The 14,601-nt window shown below is 40.2% G+C and overlaps 1 protein-coding gene across 7 annotated transcripts in view; it reads right to left on the bottom strand.

Moving 5' to 3' along the window:
* Positions 1–14,601, bottom strand: part of MYO3B (myosin IIIB) — a 341,188-nt gene that overhangs the window by 110,329 nt on the left and 216,258 nt on the right. For all 7 annotated transcript variants that reach the window (XM_048870184.2, XM_048870183.2, XM_048870181.2 and 4 more), the window contains 3 exons: positions 6,630–6,741; positions 5,167–5,329; positions 4,358–4,438 (listed from right to left, as the gene is read on the bottom strand). In XM_048870184.2, the coding sequence (XP_048726141.1) occupies positions 4,358–4,438; positions 5,167–5,329; positions 6,630–6,741 (356 nt within the window). The remainder of the gene's footprint in view (positions 1–4,357; positions 4,439–5,166; positions 5,330–6,629; positions 6,742–14,601) is intronic.

The raw sequence follows: 14,601 nt of genomic DNA, 5'->3' as shown, positions 1-14,601 counted from the left end.
TCAAGTAGGAATAGGTTTGCCAAGGAGTTCTGTCCTTTCCTGGCTCCAGCTGGATCATGAAATAATGCAGGAATAGGCTGCCTGTCCAGTGAGCTTTCAGTGCTTTTCCGTTTACAGTCAAAACCAGGAAGTACAAATCTAATGGAAATGTAGATGCACTCATAGTGTATGTCTACATTTGGAGCTGAAGGTGTGATTCCTGAGCACTTTTGAAAATCCTAGCCATATACATTTTACATACATATTAACTTAATGTAAATCATATGTAGTTCTCCCCAGTCACAAAATTTTGTTCTTAGAAGGTTGTTAGTTAAGACTGTGAAATAGTTGGTGAGCAACATCACATGGTAAAAAGTTACAAGACAGAACTAGTTCATAGAGGGATTGTCTCATTTCTCTTTCCTCCTGAGCATCACAAAAAAGAACTTGAATCTTGAGTTCTCAGTAAAGAATTCCACAGTAAAATGTGGCATATGGTGAGTGCATGAGTGTGTGTCGGAGGAGGGGATGGTGGCTCAGTGGATTAATCATTTGCCTTTCACCTCTGGAAGCAGAGTTTAAACTCAATCCTGACTAGAGTTGCACAGCGTATTCCAGATGGCTAAAGAGGCCTTAATTAACATGAGTTCAGTGATGTCACCTCAGATCTAAGTGAATTGCATGCACCACTCATTTGGCATTTTGGCAGTGTCTGCTCACAAATGAAACAGAGATTAAAATCCACTCAAGTCTTTGGAGAGAGCTGTCACTTGACATGGAAATCCACGCTATAGTGACTGGGAATGGAGTAAAAACAAACAAAATTACCATTATAATTGAATTTACTTGGTTTTAATTCTAATTAATAAAACATGGTAATACAAATATAGCTACAGATCCAAAGCTGGTGTAAATCAGCATCGTTCCACTGAAATCAAACAATGGCAATCCATTGATTTACACCAGCTGTGAATCTGGGTCAATGTAATGTTAAAATTATTTCAACAAAGTGATTTTTTCCTTGTTCTAGGCTTTAAACAAAGCAATACAAACCACAGCACAAAGAAATAACTACTTCATTTTTGTTTGAGCAACTCAATTCTTTCACAATACGTTTGCCTTCTCTTTGAGGTAGAAAATTGTTATGATCCATCCATGTTTTACTGATTGGGAAACTGAGACACAGTTAGGTGGGTAAGGTTTTGCCTACACTGGGGATTTTAGCTACCAGTGTAAATACACTGATGTAGCTCACATTGTGTGAACCACTATTGTAGATGTACTGAACTGCTTAAATTCATAAACATTTTACCTATTAGCAAGGGGTTTTTTCCACCCCCAAATAATGACTTCGTTTTGGTGTAATATTATACACACAGGAAATGTATCTTCATGGATACTTGGGTTTTTTAAAAATTTGTTTTTTCTTCCAACATTTCCATCAATGGATAGTGAACTGGTTGGGCCCACTGAGATCTCCAGACCAACAGCTCATGTATTTGAAAGGCATCTGTTTATTTTTAAAATGCAAATGTAGCCTACCTCAAAGACTGACTTCACGAAATGAACAATCTGAACAAGTCAAGAGGTTTTCAATCAGAAGCTGTGTTCCTCCTTTCTATCAGGCTGTGCTCACTTGCTGTCAAAACCACTTAAACAATATCCTGGAATCTGAATGAAGTCCCCCCACAATTAAAATGAGCAGGATAATCCTGTGAGAATTATTCAGGCAAATCATTTTTCACACAGTTTAAACTAATGATAAGGTCATTTACAAAAGAAATCACTGCCTTTGAAATGTTGACTTGTAGACAGAGGACTGCCTGGAGCAGGGCCATAGATAACAGTGAAGACTGGCTTCCTAACACCACCCTTGCAGTCTTTGGAACTGATTCCAATGAAGAGAAGGCCCAATAAGGTTAATACCCCCTACTTTGATCTCTGTCAAAGCGTACCAGCAAGAATTAATTTACATTTCAGATGAAAAAGGTTGACAGCATGAAAAGGCATCTTGTTTCTGGTATGTGAATGTGCTGTAATAGATCGGGAATTCTGAAAGGAAGTTCTGAGGAAGCTAAAGGGATAAGCTGCACTGCTGCTTTTATTGGGAAGGAGATGAAAGGAAAACAAATTTCAATATGTGCTGTTCTGTAGAAACATGTAAGCCAAATGCTTCCAAAATTTCAAGGACTGTTTTATTTTGGTATATATACTTTAATTATGCGGTTTTACAAATGCCTGACCAGCAAACGCAAGTACTGTATCTCTGTGATCTAAATTGCTCATTCTTTAAAATAATGTTAAAATGACCACATTTCTTTTTCTTGAAATGCTGTCCTTTATCTGTACTTACATTGTAAGCTCTTCAGTGTGGAGATTATGTCTATTTGCCTGTTCAGCACCACACACTTTTATGGTGGCATGGGAGTAACAATAGTAATAGACAGTCTATTTTAAAACCCAGATAATGGTCACACTTTGCAATTATTTGCTCAGCCTTGAAACACAGAAAGACTAATCTGCAGAGATAAACAAAATGTTTAGAAAGAAGTTTCAATTAGAGAGTCCTAGATATAGATTTCCTAAGGCAGAGAGTCACACACACTGAAGTTTTATTTTCTGAAATAAATGATTATGCACCATAAATTCTAAAGCTGTACCAAAGATGGGAATAGCTGTAAAGCATGATTAACACGAAGGTGCGCTGTGTCACTCTGAACTCTGTAGTCCTAATGCACATACATCCAATCTGATCAACACAATGATCAATGGTTTAGCAATGGGCATACATATTCTGCATGCCCAGGACCTCTACATGGAATTCTAAGGCAAAATGCTGCCTAGCACCCTCCAGGGCCAGGTGTTGTACCACATTGCTTTCCTCTGTGCTGTGCCAAATGACTACTTTAAGAACTGGTAATAGTGCAGACTGAAGGGTCATCTGTGACCTAGCCTTTCTTTCCCCCTGTACTGCACGGGCTGTTGGGTTGGCTGGGAAATTGAAGTGCAGGCATCCAAATGTAAATGTAATAATGATTTCCAAAAAGAGCATTACTGTCAAGAGTCAATGCTTTACAGTACATCTAAAGATGGATTCCCTGTATGAAGAACTGGTACTCTGTGTTAAAACGAGAACAATGGAAGATAACAGCACAGGGGTGGGGAGCAAGTAGAGCATATGATTATCCAGTCACTTGGTGTTTGCTGTAACTTGGAAAAACCTTCCCGTTCAATAGCTCCCAATTTCATTGAACATACAGCATATAGCCCTAGAGCAAGGCACATGGTATTTTATGAACATACAGAATAATGTGTATAAAGAGCCTTGCCCTAAAAGAAACATACATTGCCTTTCTAATACTACAGCCAGAATTGTATTATTTTGCCTTCCTCTTAAAGTCATAGTGATGCTGACTCTCAAGGAACAGGGTTGGGGACAGGAAGGAAGTTGTTGGATTTATAATGAAAATGGCTTGTCAATAACATTTTAGTTTTATGTTCAGAAGTGAGAGAACATTCAGCAGAAAATCTTTTCTTTCAGTTTAACTATCATCTGAGAAAAACAGAACTCAGAGGTAACAGAAGTCACATAATTATAGTAAAAGCAATGACTGGACTGAAATGTGGAGCACAGGTTTCTCTGTTGGTACATCTGCTATGGCTCTTTTTAGATCTGCTACAGAACGACTTCACCCTTGGTTGCAGGGAACAATGGCATACACAGGTGTGGTACATCATCCCTAGTTTGCTGCATGTTGGCTGCATTTGAAACTATAGCCTCTCTGCTACTGACTTCAGTAGGTTGGATCTTATAGTTTCAGTGCCCTATGATCTCTTGCGCTCTACTAGAGACCTGCACCAGCCCGCAGGCCTGTTCCTTCAATAATCTCTTTCCAGTTTATCCAAATTCTTATTGATATGCATGCATTGAAGCCTGGCAGGGAATCGGAGGCTTGGCCCATGCTGGGAAAATCCACAGCAATTAAGAATAAAACCTGGCAATCTGCCAATATTAGGGATAACCACAAAGCCAGAGAGATGGCATGTCCAGTGGCTATCATCCACACTTTAAGCAAAACGATTCTAGTGCTTCACACCAACTCTACACATGGTTAATACACATTGATTCTCTGAGCCCAGATGGATCCCTGAGAATTCATTCAATGGCTTTTAATCAGCATGTTTTGCTTTCAAAAATGTACTCACCATAAAAGCTCCAAAGTCCTGTCACTGGTGACATTTGATATTGAAGAACACATGATCAGAAGCAGTACTTTCTGATTGCTTTTGTTTGGGCTGTTTACATTTCTCTCAGCTATAAATACTGACATGAAGTTATCCATAGCAAAATAGTCTGTGGAAATAATGTTTTAATTACCTGCTTGAATATGTATAGCAGCATCAGTTCTTCTGTTCCTTATTTCCTTGTACTTCCTGCGAGTTTCATATCCTCTCCAGGCTAAAAATACAAACCCATGTGTTGGGAATTACGGTACAGTTCTTTAAGGAAGTGTTATAGAGTCAGAGATGTGCCTAATCTTTCATCCTCCTGCCATAACCACCCCCTCCCACTACCTCTTCCTCACCCACCCACCAGTTGAACTCTGGGCTCAAGACTGGAGTATAAGCATCTCCACAACTTCAAACGCATCTCCAGTCTTCCAAATTTTAATTGTCTACATGTGCTCTCTGATGTCACAAAGTCAAGCAAAGACTGAGGTGCAGAATCATTGGAGGTCAAAGTTCAATGCAAACAACTGCATCCCTCTAACACCGCACCTCCCAAAAAATACATCAACAGAGTGAAGCATGATAAACTACTAATAATCAACCTTCCCAGCCCATGGCAGTATTTATGTTATTTGGAATGCAGAGGTACATGCAAAAAGGAGACTGTAGCTATTGCATCTCTTCTGTGTGCTGCACATTAGTGGAGAAACACTAAACAACACTCTTCCTTTGTTACAGGCATAGTCTATAATAATAAAACATTTAAACAAAGACATTAGTGATTACTAAACTGATAACTTAGAAATTAATCTGTAATGTTGGTATCAGTTAGCTGGAGGGGGAAAGCACCACATATTATTTTGATTTCACAGCAAACCATTGAGAAAATGAATAGATAATTTGCAGGCAATTTAAAATGTCAAGATTGTGCATGAAATAAGGAATATGAATGTTTACCTGACTGAATGGCGACGGCACTATTTTCTCTTCTCTCTTTGATTCTCCTATATCTCCTAGCTCCAAGCCACCCCTTGGTATAGGCCTGCATTACCACCACCCTGCCTATAACTTCTCGCAGCAGCAAATTTAACTGCTCTATGTGGTAATACTTTAGAAACACCTGAAATGGAACAACAGGTTCAGCATTACATGTAAGCAGCAGAATAAAATCTTTTATACTGCCTCCTCATTAGTATTATTTCAATCTACATTACAGCATCATTGCTAGAAAAAGCTGCTAACTCTTATAGCTAGAATTTCAGAAACCATGTGGTAGAATATATGTTTTTAGTTCATTGCACTAATTACAATCAGCCATTACAATGCAAGTCACACAATTATCCCCGTTACCCCCAAGTAAATCACTGGTGACAGCTTGGTCAGAATGCTGCATTTCTGTATCAGCAATGTTTAAATATAGCTTTTCAAGCTACAGCTGATTTGTGGTAACATTTTCAATAATGGTCTCTTTCATTAATGTGGCATTACACTGAAAATCTGGTGGGAGTCCTTAGGATAAACATTAGCACAAAGCGGTCCTCATGATAATGATAAGAGGGGAGAAGGGTGAGTTTATAAATACAGGTTTCAGAGGAACAGCCGTGTTAGTCTGTATTCGCAAAAAGAAAAGGAGTACTTGTGGCACCTTAGAGACTAACCAATTTATTTGAGCATGAGCTTTCGTGAGCTACAGCTCACTGCTGTAGCTCACGAAAGCTCATGCTCAAATAAATTGGTTAGTCTCTAAGGTGCCACAAGTACTCCTTTTCTTTTTATAAATACAGTATTGTATCCTAGTTCAGGGGCCAAATCCTAAGAGCCCCTATTCAGGAAACTCCCTTTGGCTTACTTCTAAGGAATGAGTAAGCAATTTCAGGATTTGACCCCATATTTTGCAAAATCGGTCACACCATTTTAAACTATGAACAAAGGCTGCTACTAAAATAGCCCAAAGCATCTCATCTGAAAGGCTGGACAACTTCTGCAAACCGATACTGGCCTAAAGTGGTTCACAGATAGCAAAGGCTAAATGGTGGCATTAAGCCACAACCTACAGTAGGGAGGATTGTGGAGGAGCCCCACACCAGCAGGCACTACTGGAGGCACCGTGCCCCGGAGGCACCCAGGGGTGGTGCGGGTACTATGCCACCTTTGGGAGAGGGTTCTATGTGCATCTCTCCTTATGCAGGCTAGGCAGGAAAGGGGCAAGGCATTCCCTCAATCTAGGGAGGCTAGCACCTGCAGCTACACTAGCCTGAAGCAGCAGTCAGCGTGCAGGAGCAGTGGACATTCCTTGCACCCTCTCCCTTTCCCATCACATCCACACAGGGAAGAATGAGCCACAGCTTCATTAAACCACTCATTTGACATGCCTCGCTGCAGAGAGGACACCCCTGGAGAAAACCAGAAACATGCCCTACCTTTGTTTTCCCAAGAACCCAATTGTCTAGTTTCGATTTCTCCAAAATAGCAATACAGCTTTCTCTGGTACCAAGAGGGGTCTGATGTGCCTTGAAAGCCAGGTAATAATACCTACAAACCCCAAAGAACAAAGAAAGAGCAAGTTAATTGCTACATAAACACACTTGGATTGCAACAGGAAATTATTATACTCCCGCCAAAGAAGTACTTTGAGTATTGTGGGCAAGATCCTCAGCCCTACTAAGTCCCAAGACCCCTTTCCACTAATACGGTGGAAAAAGGGGATTAAAATCCTAAATGGGCAGCTGAGGATATGCCCGGCAAAGGGAAATCTTTGAACCAATATTGCCGCCACCTATTCTATCCTTGGGTACACGAGGAAGGGGCTGTGGCTAGAGTATACTGCACTCTAGCAATCCCTGCTAGTGTAATGGCCCATAAGGAGATTTTATGAGGCAGTGCCATTTAGAACAGCCTAAAGGCTGCACTAAGTTTTGCTTGGGAATAGAACTATGCCAGTGAGAGGTTGGGGAGGTGGCAGAAAGCAAAACAATGAAAAGGAATGAGAAAATTAAAAAACTCATCTCCCCGGAAATCTACAAATGTGCCACTCAAGTTTAGATGTAGCCCTAAATGTCCTGAGAAGTGGGAGAAAGAAAGCACTCCTCTTTCCCTATGTGACACCATTGCATTCACACTCAGTGAGGCAGCAGAAGTGCTCAAGCTAAGTCCCAAAGACAGTTTAAATGGAAGAGGGCTGCTCACAAAGTATTTTCCTTGAAGTCTCTTTTTCTTTGGCACTTGTTAGCCTCTGGCCACCCTGCAAAGCCCTTTTTTCAGGTATTTGGGAAAAGTGTGGGGAGGTGAGCACTAAGGAGATGTTTTGCTGCTGCTACTACTGCTGCTAACTAGCTAGTAATTATTAGTTAGGATTGCGTGAGGAGTTTCTCTCTCTCTCTGTGTATATATATGTGTGTATGTATGTGTGTGTGTGTATATATATATATATACACACATACACACTCATTTTTATTGATATTATGCATTTTTAATCATTATGAAAGCCTCAAGGGCAATGGTCTACCAGTTATTACAAAGTGTTAAATACAAATAAACACACATCATCATTCGCCAGTATTTAACAGGATTAGAAGATCAGTCTTATTGTTACACTCCATCCTATTCTCCTATGCTGCATGTACCTCTGTTTTTTGTATGTAGATAAAACCATGTCTAAAAGTAATGCCGTCTTTTTAAAAATGAAGGGCCACATTCTCTGTTGGTGTAAATTGGTTCAGCTCCACCAGAGTCCATTGGAGCTGTGCTAGTTTACACTAGCGGTGAATTTGACTCTGCAACATTTTAGGTATTAGTACTTCTTAACTGTCAGTTGAGCAAACACCTTTTTTAATCGGGCGGAAACAAGCCTAAATCAGCATACAATGTCTGAATTCAATATCAGACCTTATCACCACCAGTTATGGGACCATATTCAGCTTCATACTTATCTCTGGTCCCACAGGAAGTGATTATGGCTTCTGGAAAGAAGAAGCATAAGAGAAAGGTGCTAATCTGGAACTGGTGTCACACTAACAGAGAGATGACATTCTGGCTCCAGTGAAGTCAATGGGAGTTTTGCCTTTAACCTCCATAGGGCCAAGATTTCATCCAGTGACCACTCTTTATGCCTTTAAATTTCTGGAGTAAAAGTCTGTGTACACTCAGCAGTCAGTCTGGCCCACCCTGCATATTTACATGTAAATTAAAACCCTCCAAGTTCCTTTTAACAGTCGGGTGCTGTCAGCTAGTCAATGAGCTGAGTCCACTTGTCTCCAGCAGGAACAAAGTCAAATACCAGCACCAGAGAGGAAGAAATACAGTGAAGCCATGTTAACTTGTTATCTAATGAGATGTTCATTTTCTTACATCAGAAGTAACAGAAAGGATTATTTCATCCCCAGTGTCAATGAGCGTGTTTGCTATTGGTATTTGACTATTTTTCTCAGAGAAGCATCAGCAGCCATAGTGCTCACTGGGCAGCCTGAGCTCACACTGGGGCCCCAAGTTTGCATTCATGATAGGGCTGCCCTCCATAAATGGAGCATTGCAGGGGGAGGTCTCCCAGTGATCAATATACCTAACAATGAGACCACAGATTCTGAGCCACTGGCGATAAAAGCCAGCATTAGCAGGGTTAGTAATATAGTGTTTACTGCTGTCTGTATTAGTGACATAAACTGATTATCGAAGCTAAGAGTCTGCCAGTGTGGCAAGAATTTAAAGATTTACAATAAAAATGACTCTTGTTTCAATCTTCACTTACAGAAAATGGGAATCTTGGACATTCTAAGAGACCACCCGTGCTCCCTATCTCTGGCAAAGGGGTGTGTTCATGAGAAATTAAAACCAGTAAGCCCTGCCTATCTCATTTCTATGGATTCATTGGTGGTAGAGGTGCTAGCTGATGGGAGATCATGTGATGTTTTTAATTGGAAGCATTCCCACTGACTACAGTGGGCTTTGAACCAGGCTCATAGGGAAAAATAAATTATTTTGTTTTGCTCAGGTGACCTTCACATGCAAGATTTTCATACAAAGAACAGTCATCAACAATTATGTGAACAAACACTTTGCAAATAGCTGATGAAAAAGGGATATGAACGTGTTCATACTGAACAGGCATTCAGATTATGAATGAACCAATGTTCCCGGACTCTGTTTTTGCACTATTCAAATAGCTCTGGCTAAAAAGTACTGTATTAATTAAATAACTGATATTATGCACTTCCATTAGTTTACAAATTAAAATTATTTTACAATTGCACTTCTTTAAGCTGTGACAGCTCCAGAACTGTCACCTCTACCACATTTAAACTACTTGGCTGTTAGTCCTTAAGTGACATCTGTGTACGAGCTCATTTTTTAGACTGTGATTGAGGGAGGGGTGACAGGCTTAACTAACTGTTCCCCGACATATAAAATAAGGAACAGCAACCAGGTGCCCCCTTCAGATCCAAACAAGAGCCTGAGACGTGCAACCATGTAAGGACAGAGCACAGTCTCACTCATACTAAAGAAAACATGGATAGTTATTATGGAGGATAGAATATAATGGCAACACTTTTTAACAGGAGAATATGATTTTCAAATATTAGCTTCAGTTAATCTCTAGAAAGCAGCACCAATTGTCACAAGAAAGAACAAAGAACCAGTAAAATTATCAATTAAGATCAAAGGGTAACAAACCAATGACTAAAGCATTGTAGCCAATACTGGACCAGACACACTGAGGAACTATGCTGATGTATCACGATTGAAGACATGGTACACACTGTGTAATGAATGGTGGCAGATTATGTATTATTAAAGTACTTTTTTAACGCAGTGAATTTCTCCATACCAACCATATCTCATAATTTATTGAGGCAAGTACTATGAAGGAAATTTAAGGGTGATATCATTTAGCAGCTATGGAGAGCAGTGCTACATTCAGGAGAAAATAAAGGAGTGGATCTAGTTTATTACTAAGGTTAAATTTGTTTTTAGTGTTGTAGCCTGGCTGGTCCCAGGATATTAGAGAGACTTCTGTTGGCAAAAGAGACATGCTTTCAAGCTATACAGAGCTCTTCTTCAGGACTCAGGCCCTGAATGTTGTCAATCCCCAGAAGGGTGATGGACTTTTGCACTGCATTGGTGAAACGCAATCAAAACACCCCCAACATTTCCTAAAAGGTATGTGCTAGTTTGCAGTCCCACAACATCTATTTTCAACATGGCCCAGAATATACAATTTATGTAGAGTTAAATAAGTTCTGTCATAAATAACACTGGATGTTCATGTGATTTATGCTTACTGATAACTTAAGTTTGTTTTCATACTTCTTTGGAAAGGTCATATCAGTTTCCCAGTAAGCCATGTATTTTTAATGTGTGGGATGGGCTGGGGCATATAAAAGTATAGAATAGTTTTCAGATCGTCTGGCTTTTTTGTAATTAATATCAAATATTCTTTCAGCATCTAATAATCTTCTGCACATTAATATATTACAGCTGGCATCCTAGTAATTTAGAAGCTACATCAGAGTCACATATTGAAAAATTCTTGGTTATACAGGTTTTCGAGGTATTTTGCTTATAGACTTGACCATACAATTTAGTTACATTATAAACTTATTACCATCATCTTTAGTTTCCTATACAACTTTGTATTTCAAACTGTTCATGGCTTACTTTCTGCTGCTATCCTTATAAAACAGTATATAGTTGAACTGTAAGTAAAAGCAATGCCACTTTTCAGTACCAAATGCTTTTCCTGAGTGCTATGTTGACTGTCTGCTATTTACAGAAGATGTTAATCTTGTAAAAAACTATGCGCTTTATTAACTGAGAGCTTCTGGGAATTTATTTTTGTCTAAAGAGAGTGTTCTATCTGTAGTCAGTCTTTTGATGGTTCCTATAAGCTTTGTTTAGCTTATCCTGTGCTTTTCTAAATTTGTCAAATGTTCTTACAAAGTCCAGCCACTGGATGGAGGACTCCACTAACTGGTTAAATAAGTTTCCTTTAGTGTAAAAAAGAAAAGGAGTACTTGTGGCACCTTAGAGACTAACAAATTTATTTGAGCATAAGCAAGTGAGCTGTAGCTCACGAAAGCTTATGCTCAAATAAATTTGTTAGTCTCTAAGTGCCACAAGTGCTGCTTTTCTTTTTGCGACTACGGACTAACACGGCTGCTACTCTGAAACCTTTAGTGTCAAGTTTCTTGTTGGAAGCTACAACACTAAACCTTTTTGTTTATGGTGTCAAATGTAAAAACAGAAGTGTTGTCATCATAACATACAAAAGAGCTGCAAGACTGGCAAATCCTTTCTCATTGCTAAAAGCTCTTGTGTAAGAACTTTTTTCCAGAAATGGTCCTGGAGTTTGAATAGTCCCAAAGTTTGAAGGTACTTAGATTTGGGTTCCAAAATTAAAATCCAGGTTGAGGTCTAGATTTTGGATCACCCCTGAAGCTCAGTGTTTGAGACCAACTCTAGTTTTTCTCTTTTTCTGTTAGTGGATAGTCCAGTTTCCATCTGGTTCCTGCCTCTTGTTATATTGTAACCCACACACCTTCTGGGTGTCGGGTGTGGTGTTCTGTCCCTTCTAGTCAGGGGTGAAAGTAACTTAAGGGACTACCAGTACGCAGGGTGGCCGGGGTCCTGAGCAAGGTGGGGGCGGGGCCTCAACCGGAAGGGGTAGGGCCTCAGGCAGAAGGGGCAGGTCTGGGGCCACACTCCCACAGCCAGCCCTTCAGCATGGCTCCAGCAGTGATTTAAAGGGCCGTGGCTCTGGCCCTTTAAATCGCCACCAGAGCCCCACGGCTCCTGGCCGCCGCTGGTACAGTCGGCTGTGTACCACTCTTACCGGTACGCCGGACTGGCTTACTTTCACCTCCGCCTATAGTGGAGAAAAGGTGGGGTGAGGGAGTGGGAGAGAGAGAGAAGATCACACTGTTGTAGGCACCTATTTAATCTGTACTAAGGCTCACTCCCTGTTGGAACACAGGATTTGCCAAATGGGATCATACAATCAGTTCATCTAATCTAACATCTTGGTTCTGGCAATGGCCAGTACCTGATGCTTTAGAGGAAGGTGAAACACCTGCTTGAGTCACTGTTCAACTGTGCAATCTTGTACAGGGTGGAAGAGGGAGGGCAAATGTGGCTCAATTGAGATATACACCAAAACATCTTGAGGCTATCCAAAGCAGCTGAAATTCTAAGAATTTCTAGTTTTTGGGCCTAATTCTGACCTCCGTTGTACTTGAGTAAATCCACAATAACTCTACAGAAATCACATACAAGATGGAGTTACTCGGGATTTACTCAAGTACAACTGAGGTCAGAATTAGGCTATATAGTTTCTATCAATTATGTAGGGATAAAATTAGAAAGGCCATGGCACAAAACAAGATCAAACTCACTAGGGACATAAAGGGTAACAAGAAAACATTCTACAAATACATTAAAAGCAAGAGGAAGACCAAGGACAGAGTAGGCCTGTTACTCAATGATGCGGGAAAGACAATAACAGAAAATGTGGAAATGGCAGAGGTGCTTAATGACTTCTTTGTTTCAGTTTTCACCAAGAGTGTTGGTGGCAATTGGACGTCTAACATAATGAATGCTAGTGAAAATGAGGTAGAATCAGAGTCTAAAATAGGGAAAGAACAAGTCAAAAATTACTTAGACAAGTTAGATGTCTTCAAATCACCAGGGCCTGATGAAATGCATCCTAGAATACTCAAGGAGCTACTGAGGAGATATCTGAGCCATTAGTGATTATCTTTGAAAAGTCATGGAAGACAGGAGACATTTCAGAAGACTGGAAAAGGGCAAATATAGTGCCCATCTATAAAAAATGGAAATAAGGACAACCTGGGGAATTACAGACCAGTCAGCTTAACTTCTGTACCCAGAAAGACAATGGAGCAAATAATTAAGAAATCAATTTGCAAACACCTAGAAGATAATGAGGTGATAAGTAACAGTCAGCATGGATTTTTCAAGATCAAATTGTGTCAAACTAACCTGATAGCTTTCTTTGACAGGGTAACAAGCCTTATGGATAGGGCATAAGTGGTAGATGTGGTATATCTTGACTTTAGTAAGGTTTTTTATATTAAGAAAAGGAGTACTTGTGGCACCTTAGAGACTAACCAATTTATTTGAGCATGAGCTTTCGCTTTGGATGAGCTATTACCAGCAGGAGAGTGAGTTTGTGTGTGTGGTTTTTGGAGGGGGGTGAGGGGGTGAGAAAACCTGGATTTGTGCTGGAAATGGCCCACCTTGATTATCATACACATTTTAAAGAGAGTGGTCACTTTGGATGGGCTATTACCAGCAGGAGAGTGAGTTTGTGTGTGGGGGTGCGGAGGGTGAGAAAACCTGGATTTGTGCTGGAAATGGCCCAACTTGATGATCACTTTAGATAAGCTATTACCAGCAGGAGAGTGGGGTGGGAGGAGGTATTGTTTCATGGTCTCTGTGTATATAATGTCTTCTGCCGTTTCCACAGATGCATCCGATGAAGTGAGCTGTAGCTCGCGAAAGCTCATGCTCAAATAAATTGGTTAGTCTCTAAGGTGCCACAAGTACTCCTTTTCTTTTTGCGAATACAGACTAACACGTCTGTTACTCTGAAACCTGTTTTTGATACGGTCTTACATGACCTTCTCATAAACAAACTAGGGATATACAACCTGGATGGTACTACTATAAGGTGGATGCATAACTGGTTGGAAAATTGTTCCCAGAGAGTAGTTATCAGTGGTTCAGTCATGTTGGAAGGCATGACAAGTGGGGTCCCACAGAAATCAGTTGTGGGTCCAGTTCTGTTCAATATCTTCATCAATGATATTGATTTAAATAATGGCATAGAGAATACACTTATAAAGTTTGCGGACAATACCAGGCTGCAAGGGGTTGAAAGTGCTTTGGAGGATAGGATTAAAATTCAAAATGATCTGGACAAACTGGAGAAATGGTCTGAAGTAAATAGGATGAAATTCAATAAGGACAAATGCAAAGTACTCCACTTAGGAAGGAACAATCAGTTGCACACATACAAAATGGGAAATGACTGTCTAGGAAGGAGTACTGCGGAAAGGGATCTGGGGGTCATAGTGGACCACACGCTAAATATGAGTCAACAGTGTAATGCTGTTGCAAAAAAAGCGAACATCATTCTGGGATGTGTTAGCAGGAGAGTTGAAAGCAAGACACGAGAAGTAATTCTTCTGCTCTATGCTGTGCTGATTACACCTCAACTGGAGTATTGTATCCAGTTCTGGCCACCACATTTCAGGAAGGATATGGACAAATTGGAGAAAGTCCAGAGAAGAACAACAAAAATGATTAAAGGTCTAGAAAACATGACCGATGGGGGAAGATTGAAAAAATTGGGTTTGTTTAGTCTGAAGAAGATAAGAC

The sequence above is a fragment of the Caretta caretta genome, chromosome 11 (genome assembly GCF_965140235.1).
Source record: "Caretta caretta isolate rCarCar2 chromosome 11, rCarCar1.hap1, whole genome shotgun sequence".
In the NCBI taxonomy this organism is placed as follows: Eukaryota; Metazoa; Chordata; order Testudines; family Cheloniidae; genus Caretta; species Caretta caretta.
The sequence above is the reverse complement of the archived record's forward strand: the minus strand, read 5'-3'. Positions and strand labels throughout refer to the sequence as shown.